Source organism: Phoenix dactylifera, chromosome 7, assembly GCF_051530095.1.
Source record: "Phoenix dactylifera cultivar Ajwa chromosome 7, Ajwa_hap1_PhDact_Kaust_v1.1, whole genome shotgun sequence".
NCBI lineage: Eukaryota > Viridiplantae > Streptophyta > Magnoliopsida > Arecales > Arecaceae > Phoenix > Phoenix dactylifera.
In genome coordinates this window covers 609,088-623,080 of record NC_143196.1, presented here as the reverse complement: position 1 = coordinate 623,080, position 13,993 = coordinate 609,088, and the positions used below count along the sequence as shown (strand labels likewise).

Sequence of the window (13,993 nt, the reverse complement as noted above, 5' to 3'; positions counted from 1 at the left end):
TGGTTACCCTTCTAAATGACTGTGTATGCAATCATCAGATCGCACAAGCTGAAGTCACCAACTTGATAACCTTGAGCTCTGCTGCCACATGGAGAAATTCATTGCATTCATGGTCCATGGATTTTTTACTAGATCCTCCCATTTTGGCTTGGGTCAGGTGCTGAGACGACTTATTCTCACAAGCTTGCAGATATAACACCCGATGGTTCTAATTTTGGTAGCTCGTTGAGCTTACGCGACTATTTTCCATTGTCTTCCGCTTATGTGTTTTGCATGCAAGTTTTGCTCAATAATTCCAGCAAGCGTTGATAAGCTAGAGCTTGGGAGCTTCATTTTCAGTTTGAGTTTTCCACAACAAATTGCATCGAAGGCTGCCTGTATCAGCTTTGGTCTCATTATTTTCAGTATGAAAAACAAGTTTTTAAGTCAATTATAACAATTAGAATTAGATATAGTGTACTAGGAAAAAAAAAAACATGCGTTGCATGGTTCAGTTTTTGATGTCTGATGCTAACAAATATCATTAAGACCCATGCTACAATTGATGACAAATGAGATGTCACAACCCTCAAATGACAGATGAATACATCCTTGACAGTTGTATCAGGTGATAAGAAACAGGCATGGAACAAAATCATCAGACTGAATCTGGATACCACATAAATAGCTGTACGCATGGTGACAAGAAATGTGATGCCCTTTGAGGGTACTCTTCATGCAGGTAAGTTTTGTAGCGCTCATCTCTATATCTCCAAGCAAAATGAAGTTAGCCTCCAATCCGTACCGGAGGTAGACGATCATCACTGCCACATGGGCGGTTAAGCTCTTCCCAAACTTGTGTAACATTTACAAGTGCTACCTCTGGCACCAAGCATAACAAGTATGATTTGTCTCGCTTTGAATTCTATTGGTCACGATTTTCTCTTTTGGGAAGCATATCAGGCCTTCCGAATCTAAAGTTGAACCTTCTACCTGCAGAAAACCAAGAAAGGCCTCCTTGTTCGGTTCAGTGAAATTAGAAATCAGAAACAGAAGGTTGCAACATCCCAGTTTAGGCCAATGAAGGAGTTGCATTATATTTTAAATGACTACACGCTCCAAGCCAGTTCATCGGTAGTTATCAAAATTATTGTCTTGCCATGCACATATTGCTTACAAGCAATATGGAGTGGCATGGATTAAAGTTCTTTTTTTTATTTAAAAAAAAACTTGATCTTGGTCTATATATGCTTTTTCCATTTTGGAAAATTTGTAGCATCAAATTGTGTGACAAGGCAATGAGGTCAATTATAAAAATGGATGCAGATATTAGGCATCATTTGCATGACTAATAACAAGCCAGAGATGATAGTTGAATAAAATTGAGATTAAAATTATAAGACTATAAAGCTGCAACATGGCTATGAAGAGTGACAAAAAATTTAGGCCATGGAGATTATAGGATGAGACTAAAAAAATGCTGTTGGATCCTTTTTGCTTTTGCACTCTAATTTAAAAATAAAACAAGGAAATGTTAAGCAGAATCTCAAAATTGAAGAAATGATGGAAAATCTTACCTCTATAATTTCTTGAGAAGAACTTCAATACTTCATCAATTATTATTACCTATGCAAATGCACATCTAACAGTGAGCCAATACGTCTAGGGTAAACAAACAATAATCAGAATATAGTGCAGTATATTAATAATTTTGGTTGTTGACATAATAAAGCTTATCATAAGGAATACAAGCTAAACAAGAGAATGAAGAAGTAGATGACTAGCAGCAGATATTTTCTGCAGTAAGCAAAAGTCAAGTCAATGACAGCTTTGAAGTACTGTATATCACTATGCATGAGGAAGCTGTATCTAGTAACAACTAAACTGACGATGGATTTAGATCAGCTAAATTGATTTGGCGAACTGCAGAACCAACTTTCCTAGTCTTTAACCAGGCACAGTAACATTTGAGATAACTTTGCATTGCTTATGAATTTTGTTACTAATGATCTATAAAATTTGACAACTATATATCATAGTAAATACACATCATATAACTTAATAGATGAGTTTAAATTTCATTATAATATTAATGGAATGTGCCTAATATCATTACTCAGAGATCATGACAATATTACAAAAAAATCACCTGCTGGTCCACGAATGTGGTTTTGATGATACTTGTTTCATAAAAACAATGCATGCAGTTCTTCAACATACCAATGGCTCCATTTATCATTCTTTATAATTTCATGATGCCATTATTCTACTTCTTGGGAACCTAAATGTATGAAAGCATAGAAAATTTAACCAAGAGAAAATATTCTCCATGGTCCACTACCCCTTATGACCCAATCGCAATGTTCTTCAGAATGCTAAACTTACAAATTAATGTAGATGAGAATTCTCTACAAATCCATTTATGCAAAGGACAAACATATATCACATAAAGTGGGAGTGGAAACAAGTACGATTGGCAGGTGACAGCCATGAGAGCCCATTCACAAAATGGGCACACTCGATACCCCTAACAAACATCCGTACACAAATATATGTACTAAAAAATTCATTTTAAATATTGCAAGAACACCACAAACTTATTAGTACCATGTGTTCTGTGGGGGAGCAGAGATAGGATTAAGTAGTTACAAAGTGATTTCTGATGCTGATAGAAAATTGAAGTATTTTTTTTTAACTTGAGCTTTGGAGTATGCATAATGTTAATTTATGCCCCAGGTAGTACAAAAAATTGTCTTACTTAATCCAGGATTGCTTTATGGTGCTTTAACATACAATGTGGAAATGCATGTTACAACACCAGGAAAAACAAGAGGCACATCCGTGTTGTCAATCTAAGATTGAAGTGCATTCTCTTCTTTCAGGGCATGGTTCCTTGTTCTTGAGAACACACTTCCTAAATGTTTTAAATAGAATGCATTGAATTGCCTTTCTGAAGCAACTACCATTATAGTTGGCTTCCTGCAATAAGGAAAAGGTAATGCACACTGAGATGGTATGATCTTTCAATACGATCATAATGGTCAACCTGTAGTAATTTGAGCAGCTATCTAATTCTGCTAATCAACATCAATCACTGTGTGATTGTCTAAAAATCAAGTTATATAAGAGAAGAAGGATGTACTAACAGGAAAAGAGAGATATAGAACAATAGTCCACTCAGCCCATGATAGTGGAGTCACCTGCAAGACAGTGAATTATTTCTTAGAATAATATTTTGGAGTATTTTACAAGGTTGAGACTCTCTTATCAGAGAAAGCCGTAGTAAAACAAAGCAAAGTTCGATGGAATAAGAAACTAGACTTACCGAGAAAAGTGCAGATAAGGGTTCAACATACAAAATCAGTATGTGGACGAGCATAGTCAGAACTATGGATCCGACGAGCCATAGGTTACTCCATGGCGGGATAACACTGAAAAGTGAAGAGCATCTTTAATTATCAGTTCAGCAGGTCTCCCTTCTCAAAGCAGTGAAGAATGGACAATAGTCTTCCGTCTCAAAGCAATGCATAAAATCCTCATTTTCATAGAAATAGTAATATGCTTGAGTTTGGGTTGAATCAGTAGCCCATTGGGCTGCTGATCATTTTAAAGTTCATGATAGCATGAGATCAATCTCAACTTTTCATAAGGATAAAAATAGCCAAAAACTTGCAGCTTCAAATTGTAATGGCAGTCTTACAAACATTCCTTCATAAATCATAATAATCCTTCAAGGTTTTCGAGCAATCAGTAACACACAAAAGTCAAAGTAGCAGTATGGAGAAAATCAAATCTACTTTTATCATTTATTCAACATAGTACAAGTAGGGAATAGGATGACAGAAGCACCATAAATTTTTCAATCTATCAAAATCCAGGACCATTTAAATAAAAATGAAATAAAACAACGGAAATTTAACTTGCAAAATTTAATCCATCTGTGTTGTCAGATCTCTATATCAAAATAAAATCCATAAACTTTGAAAGTTTTTCAAACTGGTCTCAGGCTCGGTGCTATTACACTCCACCTCCTTTCTTACAAAAACATAAGATTAAACCAATTTGGTGGTTCCATGTCCCATGATCTATTTAAATAAACTTGCACCACCACAAATGAGGTTGTAATTAGTCAATTTATTGAAGTTCTCGTCAACCAAAAAAAATATAAGGTTCTGCATAAAAATAAAGTTACCTGCAATGTACTTCCCCATAAATCTCTCTCTCTCTCTCTCTCTCTCTCTGTGTGTGTGTGTGTGTGTGTGTGAATCTATCTGTGTGTGACTGTCCATGTGCATACATGTAATAAAGCAAAACATGACATATATCATGCGGCACTAGAGTTCTAGTTACAAGCTCAGCTTGAGTCTGATCTAGGCTTGACTCAGATCCACTGAATGGTGCGCTTAAAATATTGCTAAGCTCATGTCACTGGTCCTCCAATAAATCAGTCTGTATGTCATAGATTCTAAACTTGACAAAAAATACTTAGTTTTATAATTCACCCGCTTCAACAAATTAACAAAAATAATCTATAGATGATTTCATACATTTGTAGACATTTAAGCTAGTTGAAGTCCTCTTTTTTCTTTCAGCCACAAAAATCACTATGCATGTGCATCACAACTCGAAGAAAATAATGATAGCAGATGTCTTTTCTCAATTTTACTAAATCATGCACATAGGCATAAATTCTTAAAGGGAAGCAAGCATGTGCAACTATGGTTGCATCCGTGCATAACTACACAATATGCTGCAATAAAATTGATAGATCTTGAGAGGCAAATCTTCAATAAGGCGGTCCCACTATTTCCCACTAAATTTGTATTGACATCAGATCAAAGAAGATGTGTGAACAAGTGATAAAAATGATAAGAATATAGTAACATAGTATAAGAATGATGTCAGAACTAGTGGATAATTAGGCTCACTATCACTAACTAGTTCTTGAAAGTCAATAAAAGGTATAGTCAAGAAGCCAGCATTCCATCCAACAATATAGTAACATAGTATAAGAATAATGTCAGAACTAGGAAATAATTAGGTTCACTCTCACTAACTAGTTCTAAAAGTGGCAAGCAGCCTAGGAGTGCCCCCATGAATTCTGCCCTGTGTGGTGTGAATCAAAATGCAATTCACACCGGGCCCCATGGCGTATATGCTTGCCACCCATCACACTTGCTACCTGTAGCAAACACGACTATTTCCCTAGGATTAACCTTTTTAAAAAGCTCCGGAAAAAAAAACAAAAATCAATGCATGGGAGAGAAATTTTGGACAATTTCTAAATGTTTCGGCCAGCGTAAGTTGGAAATATATACAAATTTGAGATGAGGCAATCAAATTGTAATTGCAAATCATTAACAACTTACAGGAGAGACTGATTTTCACTCAGGTTGTTTAAAGCATTAAACATCTCAACGACAACAAGCACAGTCATTGACACAGTAGACGGATGTCGATCGTCAAAAATACTGCAGGGGTACGTTGTCGGTCTTGTTGAACAAGAATCAAAATTGACCTGATATTTTTGAGAAAAATAATAAGAATTTAACAAAAAATAAATCAAAATAATCTAAGGGAACCTTTACAAGCTTAATTTTAAAGGAGATGAACATAAGGAATGGGGAGAAACAGAAAATATCATCAGAAAAAGAATCAGAAGTAAGAGTGTATTCTAACAAGGAACTGGCTTTAGCATCGAGGTTAACAGCTCCTTAGCATGCAAGGGACAAAAGCCAGTAAAAATATTAAACGTACAATTGATAAGTGCTACAAGATCTCGTGCATTCAAACCCATGGTTATGGACCCAAATACATTAGTATGGAACGTTTTCTTTTCCAAGTGAAACCCCCTAGTATATGAAAGAATGAAAAAGTGCTTCCGTTGTTGATGAATAAGAAGCCTTCATAATCTTAATGCATGTATTTAATTATTCGGAGCTATAAGAGCGAGATCCACTTTTGGAGGAATATGACAAAGCAATAACAAGAAAATTTCTAGTAGAATGTCTTTCCCAATGCATATTAGGCAAGGACACGCTGCTTTTGCTAATTCGAATTGAAGGTTGATATCAAATTGATCTATTTTCGGCGTCATATACATAGTTAGCACATTTGTCATAGTTAGGAACTCCATGTAAAGGTCATCATGAATTGATCAGGACCCCATTTTTTTTTTATTTCATCTTGGTTCATCTTATATCTTATCTAGTTCAAACCAATCATTGTAAATCAATGTAATGCAGAAACTGGGGGGGAATTCATATATTTCATCTACTTGACTTTATGGAATTGATAGAAAGGAAAAATTCTTGAACCTGAAGTGAAAAAAAAGGAAGACATGTATAGTATAAAAAGTTTGATTAATAATTGATTTTGTTCCAGGAATGTAAATCTATTAAACGTTCTTCTTTGATGTTTATAGTTTATTTGCTCGAGGAAAATGGATCTTTCGTGATTGATCGTCCCGAACAATCTTTTGAAGATGCAAATAAGTCTTGAGCGAACTTATTTATTTGTCTTTTTTAGAAATATGTTTCATTCATATGATAGAATCTAGAGTTAAATAAATTAAATTCGAGCCTTACCGGGTAAATACTTATCTATCCATAGAGAGAGAGAGAGAGAGAATGTATCATTACATACTTGTATACATGCACTGGTTGAGCCAATGACTATTCATGATTCCATATTAATTCATGTAAAAAGAAAGGTGATTGAGTTCATTAAAAGCCGATGTGACATTTTTCCCCACATCTTAAGTCTTAACGTTTTCCAAATTTAGTATTGTGTATTTTTTTATATGAATTTTGCAATTTCTCTGGAATTGAACTGTGCACTGTCAGAAAGAAAAGGTATATATGGGAGTAATATTTTCTCATACAACATTTCAGAACTTATTGCCTTCACCATACTCTTGGAGGGTGTCTCTTTCACTCATATGCGTAGACTGTTAGCTCTACTAAACCCATGTCCTCTTATGAGACCAGTCAAGAAGAGTGCTAGAGACCCATGATTATGTTAGCTGTCAGCATAAAAAAATGCATTTAAATCACCAAATAGCAAACAGATTTTCCTATAAAACTTGAATCTCATTGCTAGCAAAAAAATACCATGTCTCATAGTTCTCATTAGGAGCTATCAGTAATGTCTAATGCAGTTCAGTATTTTCTATTATTCAAACTACAAATGTGTTCCAGGTTCTTCAGTATGCACTTTATTTTGAAAGATTTCTTGAGAAAGCTCGGTTTATAAAGATATTTAATAAAATTATGAAAGGTCTAATTGAAAATGAAACAATTTTTTTGGAGAACATGGTAAGTGAACCATAAGCTTGGGATCTTTTATAACAACAGAGTCTATCTAATTGTTTAGACTTCTACAGATTTGGAGTCCCTGCAATTAGTCTTATTTGCTAGAAATATATATTAACCAATTGAATTTAAACTTATACAACCATCAATCAGAACTTTTTATTCGGAATCCAAAGTGACATCATGGAACATTCCAACAGACAGCAACTGCATATTGTAATTTGCAGACACCCATAGTTATATCTGTGGTCATCCTACCATATAGTCACTTAAGCTCATTACAAGATTAACTAATGCTCGTTACTCAATGTCAATTAGATAATTTTAAAAATTAATAAATGTAAATAAAACACAAAGAATGGAAAAGCAATGCATCTTACCAGTTCACTATATGGCAATTTGGGGCCGTTATCAGAATAAACAAACCACCAGATGAATCCAGCAATAGTAGCAAAACCAACATACGCTGCATCAGCAAATATATTGAAATCATATACCTGATATAAAATTGCAAAAAAAGTAAAATAGGAAATATCTTAAGCTTTTGATATAAAACTTATTTTTTGAGCAATGATATATATAATATTTATTCAGCAAACATTCTAATAAGAATGGCATCCTTCCTCACAACTATATATGTTTGTTTAGGTCTTTCTTTGCTCTCTCTTGACCCTCTAACATAAACTGAGCATGGCATAGTCAAGGCACCAGAAAAAAATATAAAATTGGGGATTAGAATACCATGAACTTGCACATTTGACATTACCAAAGGTGGTGAAGCTGATTTTTGTTATGGAAGTGGTTTGCTCACATGCAGATGTGACCGCATCTGGATGCCAATGCATGCCTTATGGCCCATGGAGCACATCCGGTGACCTATATGAACAGGCACTTTAGGCCACGTGCAACATCTAAAACCTGTATTTTCATGCAGGAACATTGGATGCACTCCATGGCCCATGTCATGCGTATTGGTGTTTTCATGAAATTGCCAGGATGTGAGGTAAACTGCTTTCCTCTGTCACAATATACATAATTTCCAAAGTAGAGATGATCCTTGCTATTGCAAAAGCTCAAAAGAAAATAAAGTCCTTTTCATATGGAATATTACATATAACAGAAAGAGCTAGCCAAAATATAAGGTTGTGACATCCACTAAAAAAAATCTGTGATAAAAAGTAAAAACAATATTTTGATGGAATGCAATGTATGCAATGATGGCTTACTTAAACAAAAGACTAGGAAGGATTACAAGTAGATAATAGCTGCAAAGTACCTCCAATAACCAGGTAACGAAAAAAGAGCCATCCACTAACTACAGCTTCACTAGCCTGCAATACAACAAAGAGAGCACCAAGGGGAGTAATCCTTCATACTAAAATTGAACTTTAGATTTTTACAAAAGATCGTATAAATACAACATCCACAAAAATAAAGTGAAGCTTCCATCCCCTAGATCAAAAGGTGAGCTTTTTCTTCTGTTCATGGTGTTGTTATAACCATATTTATTTTGCTAGACATATTCGGTAAATTCATGACTCTTATCGAACTTCTCTAGAATTTACTAACTACTGATAAGTTGATGGGCCTATGCATAAAAATCATGACCATGTTTAGAACACATACATGTTTCACTGATTAAATGTGCGCTGATAGTTATAGTCATAAATCAAGAATATATATATATAATGTACAAATGAAATTGCCTCAGAATCTAAATTAACTCTCCTTGCATATGTTAACACCATGTTCTTCAATGCTATGCCTACTGGTGCAACCTAGATTTGGCCTTTTCCACACTTGTCCTCTAAAGTAATATACCCATTCAACAGTTAAATATCTTATTTTATTCATCATAGGAATCACTTTGTTACTATCCACCCATATTCGTTCCCTCATCCTATTATCAACAGTTACTCTAACTTCCTGAACCAACTCACTTGGATAATGGTCCTCCTAGTTCTTGTATCACAAATGTCAATTGAAGTCCCAAGGCCTTAGTATGAAGTTGTTATTTTAACATCCAAAAAGGCAAGGAAAATGTTTAGGAGCTTCCGACTTGTCAAGAACAAATTGAGTTCCAATTAGCTAAGATGGGATGAAGTAGGCTTTGCCTCAGTGGTTCCTCTGTTTAGCAACCAAAGATCCCAGGTTCAAGTCTTGGCTGGTACATCCAAAAGTATTTTGAGGCCTAGGTGATTTAAGGGTAAGCGGGTCTCTCTATCAAAGAGAGAGAGCTAAGAATGAGTATATAAAATCAAAACCTCCTATGAAGTCAAAGGAAAATAACAAAGTTTTTTCCCCATGGTCTAGAATTAGAAATATAGCATTGGCTAGAATGAATGCTATGCCCAGGTACAAAGATGACAATTGTTCTAGTTTCATTCATCGTAACAGTAGTTCTTAGCTTCCCTTGCTATCAAATGGATGCAAACTTGTGAAAGATACAATTTCAACATGGAAAATTTCTGGCAGTGTTTGCATTCAACTCCTTCATCAGCCTTGCTTAATCAGTATTTTGGTCTAAGAACAGCCCCTCACCTGATTAGAGTGTTTTAGCCATGCACACCTCATAGTTATCATAATTGGAGAAGCCCGGAATGTCAAACCAGAAAACCAGGTGAAGCAGACCTAAAGCCAGTCTGGTTGCTCAATTTAAAAAAAAAACAGAAGAGTTGTAAAATTGAGCAAAACACATCCAACCAGTGGGCTTCTATGCTAAACCAACAACCTAGTTAGTTGCTATAAAACCACGCAGTTTTATACCAGCCTAGAAGATAAATTTACCCTTAAATCACAATATTCATTTAGAACAACTTTAAAAGAACTTAACCTTTAATATCAAGGAAAAAATTTAAAAAAAGTAAGGGCCTATTTGGCATCACTTTTATTTTAATTTTTATTTTAAAAATGAAATCACAGAAATCAAATCAAAAAACATGTTTGGTGCTACTGTTTTAATTTCTATATTTTAAAAGACATTTCCATCATTTTTCTAAAAGAATGTAACTAAGAAATTCTTACTTTCACTATTTTCAAGAGAAAGACACTTATGTCTTTTATTTTCCACCCCCACCAACACCCCCTCCATCGTCCCAGAAACTATCATTGTCGTCATCTTTACTGTCGTTGCCACCACCTCCATCATTGTTGTCTCCACCTCTCATCAATGTCACGCCATTGTCATCATTTCCACCACCATTACCATTGTCATCTCCACCGCTATCCTTGCTACCGCCACCATAGCCATAATTGCTACGATCGCCACCTTCACCACCTCTGCCACACCGCCACCACCGCGGCCTCTGCCACACAACCACCACATTGTCGATGACCCCACCAGCACCGTCGCTATCGCCACATCGCTATCACCTCTACCATCTCCGTCGCACCATTAGGACAGCCTCACTATCTCCATTTCCATTATCACCGCCTAGACCATCATCATCATATTTATATTTTCAAAAATAATTGACTATACCAAACATATTTATATTCTTAAAAATTCAGAAAATAGAAATAATTTTTTTTAAAAAAAATAAGAAAAATGAAAGTAATACTAAACGACACTTAAATTAACCTTTACTCTCCCCAATCCCTTACATTGTCCAATCTCTTCCTCCTTATCTCATCCTCCTCTGACTCCACGACAATGGTGGAAGACCTCATAATTGCTAACATGGACGAGGACATCTATGCCCTCCTTCACTCTCAAGCCCCCTCCTTTGGCAGGTTACCCCTCTCTTTATTCTCTAAGCTGTCTCCATCACCAGCATCTAACCCTACTTTCTCCTACCAATGGCCATGTACCCGGCCCTACCCCCTGCCCAGCCTCACCACTCTCTCTCTCTCCCTCCACACCCCACCCACCCCTACCAACCCACAGCCTACTGATCATTCCTCACTCTATCTTGTAGTCCAGTGCAAATGAGCAATTTTTTCCTCTTTTTTTATAGAATTTTCTGAAAAATTAGATAATATTATTTTTTACTCATTTAATGTAAGATCAATTCTTTGATCAATTATACAAAAAATGCTTTATCTAGTAATTTTCAAGAAAAAAATTCAGAAACTTTTCAGGCAAGTAATGATAATTTGGTATTCTAATTGCTTAGTGTTCAGATATGAAAGGAAAAAACCGATCTATTCCAAATCATTAACAATTAAGAGTCAGATAATTTTATCTAAAGTTGGTCTAATCGATTGATTATTATGGAATGAATTGTTTCAAAAATTTTGAAGTATTTTTATTTAGAAATTGTGTTACTAAATTTTATAAATGTCCAACTTAATATATGCTTTTTCTTAATTATTTTATTTCTTTCATTTTTTAAATAAGCTCAGTTCCAACTGCTTGAGCCAATGGTTGAACCAATAACCCAGCGACCTCACCCCATGGCTTAGTTGATGTAAGGTCCAAGTCCGATACGTACAATTATCATGGATATGCCCACTTTTCATGATACTCCTCCAACAATGCCAATTATATTGCTTAATGTATATGACATGATTACTGCTATTAAACATGCTTTTAACAATGCATATATAATAACACAAATATCATCTCGAAATAAAGGACCTTGACCTTCCACTACTTTCTAGGATTTTAGAATGACCTTTCATATTGTTGCTTATGACGTGGCATACTCCCAATGTATCAGCCATGCCTCCTTGAACCAACATTTCCACCAGTAATACACTAGTAAGTTTTATTTTAACTCTGTTCCATATTGATCCCCTTTAGTGTCATCAACTCATACATACCCTGCTCACTTAGCTATCTCTTGGCCAGTCACTTTCAGTGCTCACCTTTTTTCATCTTCCGTAGGGGCCTTGATTTGATTAGAGTAGAGGTCGCGAGAGAGCAAAGCGTACCGCCCTGCCTAAGCTAGTGTCTTAGTGCTCCTCATTTTGTTCACTATACAACTCTCTTGTTCATTTCATGATATATGCAGAGAACATCATTCATTTATTTCTCTTCTTTTTTGTTGAAACCAAGGATAGAAATGCCAGCCATGCTAGTATCGTGATAGCTGGCACAGGCTGTGCATGGGTCAGCTCTATCATTTAATGCTGGCCATGCTGCCATGATAAGTCCATGCCCATGCACCAACATGTCACATGCCTTGGGGCATACCATGTCAATCAGTGACTAGCATGGAAAAGAGCAGCAACATGTTATCTTGAAGCAAAATCTTTTTCAAATTACAAAGCTAAGTATTATATAATAGCTCATACTAGAGAGTTATCTTGCCTCACTCTTTGGCATCAAGCTACTCCATTAAACTGTAGTAACTGGAGCATAATCCAGATTGGTACCAGTTTGCCTTTCGCATATTAGTAAAGCAATACAATTGAAAGACCCAGATGACTATACTTCCGAATCTACAGGCATCGGTCCTTAATTTATCTTGTCGATTTTAGAGGGTTATTAATTACACTTATGTATATCTGGTAGTCTCATGTATCACATATTCACTATTCCACTGTGTTCAAGCATTACATAAGAGGTTTCTAGCCTAATAAAATTGCATGGCTTAGGCTCCAAAAAGGTGGGACATCATGGCCAATTATGCCACCGTTTTTAAGGTTCGAAGCCTAGGGCAGTTCACACAGACCCAAGGCAATTAGCCAGATGACCACATAGGGAAATGCCTTGTCTAATGCCTCTACCAAATTAGATGCTTACAGGCGCAAGCCTATCAATAAAGCAGAGAAAAGAGAAGATAAAAGGTGAAGAAAAGAGAGTATAACTATAAATCATATGAATAATCAAATTATTACATGAATAATTGGTTATGATATATTCAGCATTTATCTACTATTGGCCAACATAATTTGACTAAATAAAGATTTATCCAAAAGATTGTGGTCATAGGTAAAGGATAATTCTATTTCTAATTCTTAAAATGCATCATACCTTACGAGGTTTAGCCATCATCACATTTGTATCTGGCTTGTTGAAACCAATCGCTGTAGCAGGCAGGCCATCAGTAACTAAATTTACCCAAAGTAGCTGGACCTGCAAAATGAAATGGTAAATGACAAGTTACCACTCAAAGTTCAAAAATGAAGTGCTTTACATACCAATGTACATTGCTTGCTCTTAGAGAAGGTAATATATAATAAACCATAGCATGTATGCTACTGTGAGTGTGTGTGAGAGAGAGAGAAATTAATCTTCTCGAGGTTCTAGGATTTAAAAAATTAAACACCAGAAATTACAAAAATATAATATGAATACAATATTGCTACTTCCTCAGATAGAATAAAATGAAAAATATCTGGAATGGATTACTGAAATTAAGAGCTTACAGGAACTAGAGTATCAGGCATTCCAAGCACTGCTGCCACAAAAATACAAACTACTTCTCCAATATTTGAAGAGATCATGTATCGGATAAATTGCTTTGTGTTATTGTATATAGCCCTTCCCTCTGCAACAGCCTGCTCAGAATTGTATCTACAATGAATTGCAAATACGAGCACAAACACAGACACACACACATATATATATATGTGTGTGTATATATATATATATAATTTGTAGTATAAAGCGACCAATAGGACTCTCTCACAACATACTTACAGCAACGATTGAAGCAAAATTGTCATCAGCCAATACCATATCAGCAGCACTCTGGAAAAATCCAAAGAATATATTCAACTATCAACATTGACAACTTTCTGACAAATAGTCT

General features: G+C 35.4%; 1 protein-coding gene across 6 annotated transcripts in view; it reads right to left on the bottom strand.

Moving 5' to 3' along the window:
• Positions 1 to 418: 418 nt before the first annotated feature.
• Positions 419 to 13,993, bottom strand: part of ECA3 (endoplasmic reticulum-type calcium-transporting ATPase 3) — a 46,371-nt gene continuing 32,796 nt past the window's right edge. For 2 of the 6 annotated variants that reach the window (XR_015967116.2, XR_015967117.2), the window contains exons 25-34: positions 13,882 to 13,932; positions 13,608 to 13,739; positions 13,213 to 13,314; positions 8,519 to 8,623; positions 7,673 to 7,758; positions 5,349 to 5,497; positions 3,305 to 3,410; positions 3,126 to 3,179; positions 1,557 to 1,605; positions 419 to 972 (exon numbers count right to left, since the gene is read on the bottom strand). Coding sequence is in view for 3 of the 6 variants with exons in the window: in XM_088700858.2 (XP_088556984.2) it covers positions 905 to 972; positions 1,557 to 1,605; positions 3,126 to 3,179; positions 3,305 to 3,410; positions 5,349 to 5,497; positions 7,673 to 7,758; positions 8,569 to 8,623; positions 13,213 to 13,314; positions 13,608 to 13,739; positions 13,882 to 13,932 (852 nt within the window). In the remaining 3 variants the exon portion in view is untranslated. Of the gene's footprint in view, positions 973 to 1,556; positions 1,606 to 3,125; positions 3,180 to 3,304; positions 3,411 to 5,348; positions 5,498 to 7,672; positions 7,759 to 8,067; positions 8,169 to 8,518; positions 8,624 to 13,212; positions 13,315 to 13,607; positions 13,740 to 13,881; positions 13,933 to 13,993 lie in introns of those variants that run through there. The other 4 variants (XM_088700858.2, XM_008792021.6, XR_015967115.2 and 1 more) reach the window with 3 other exon arrangements.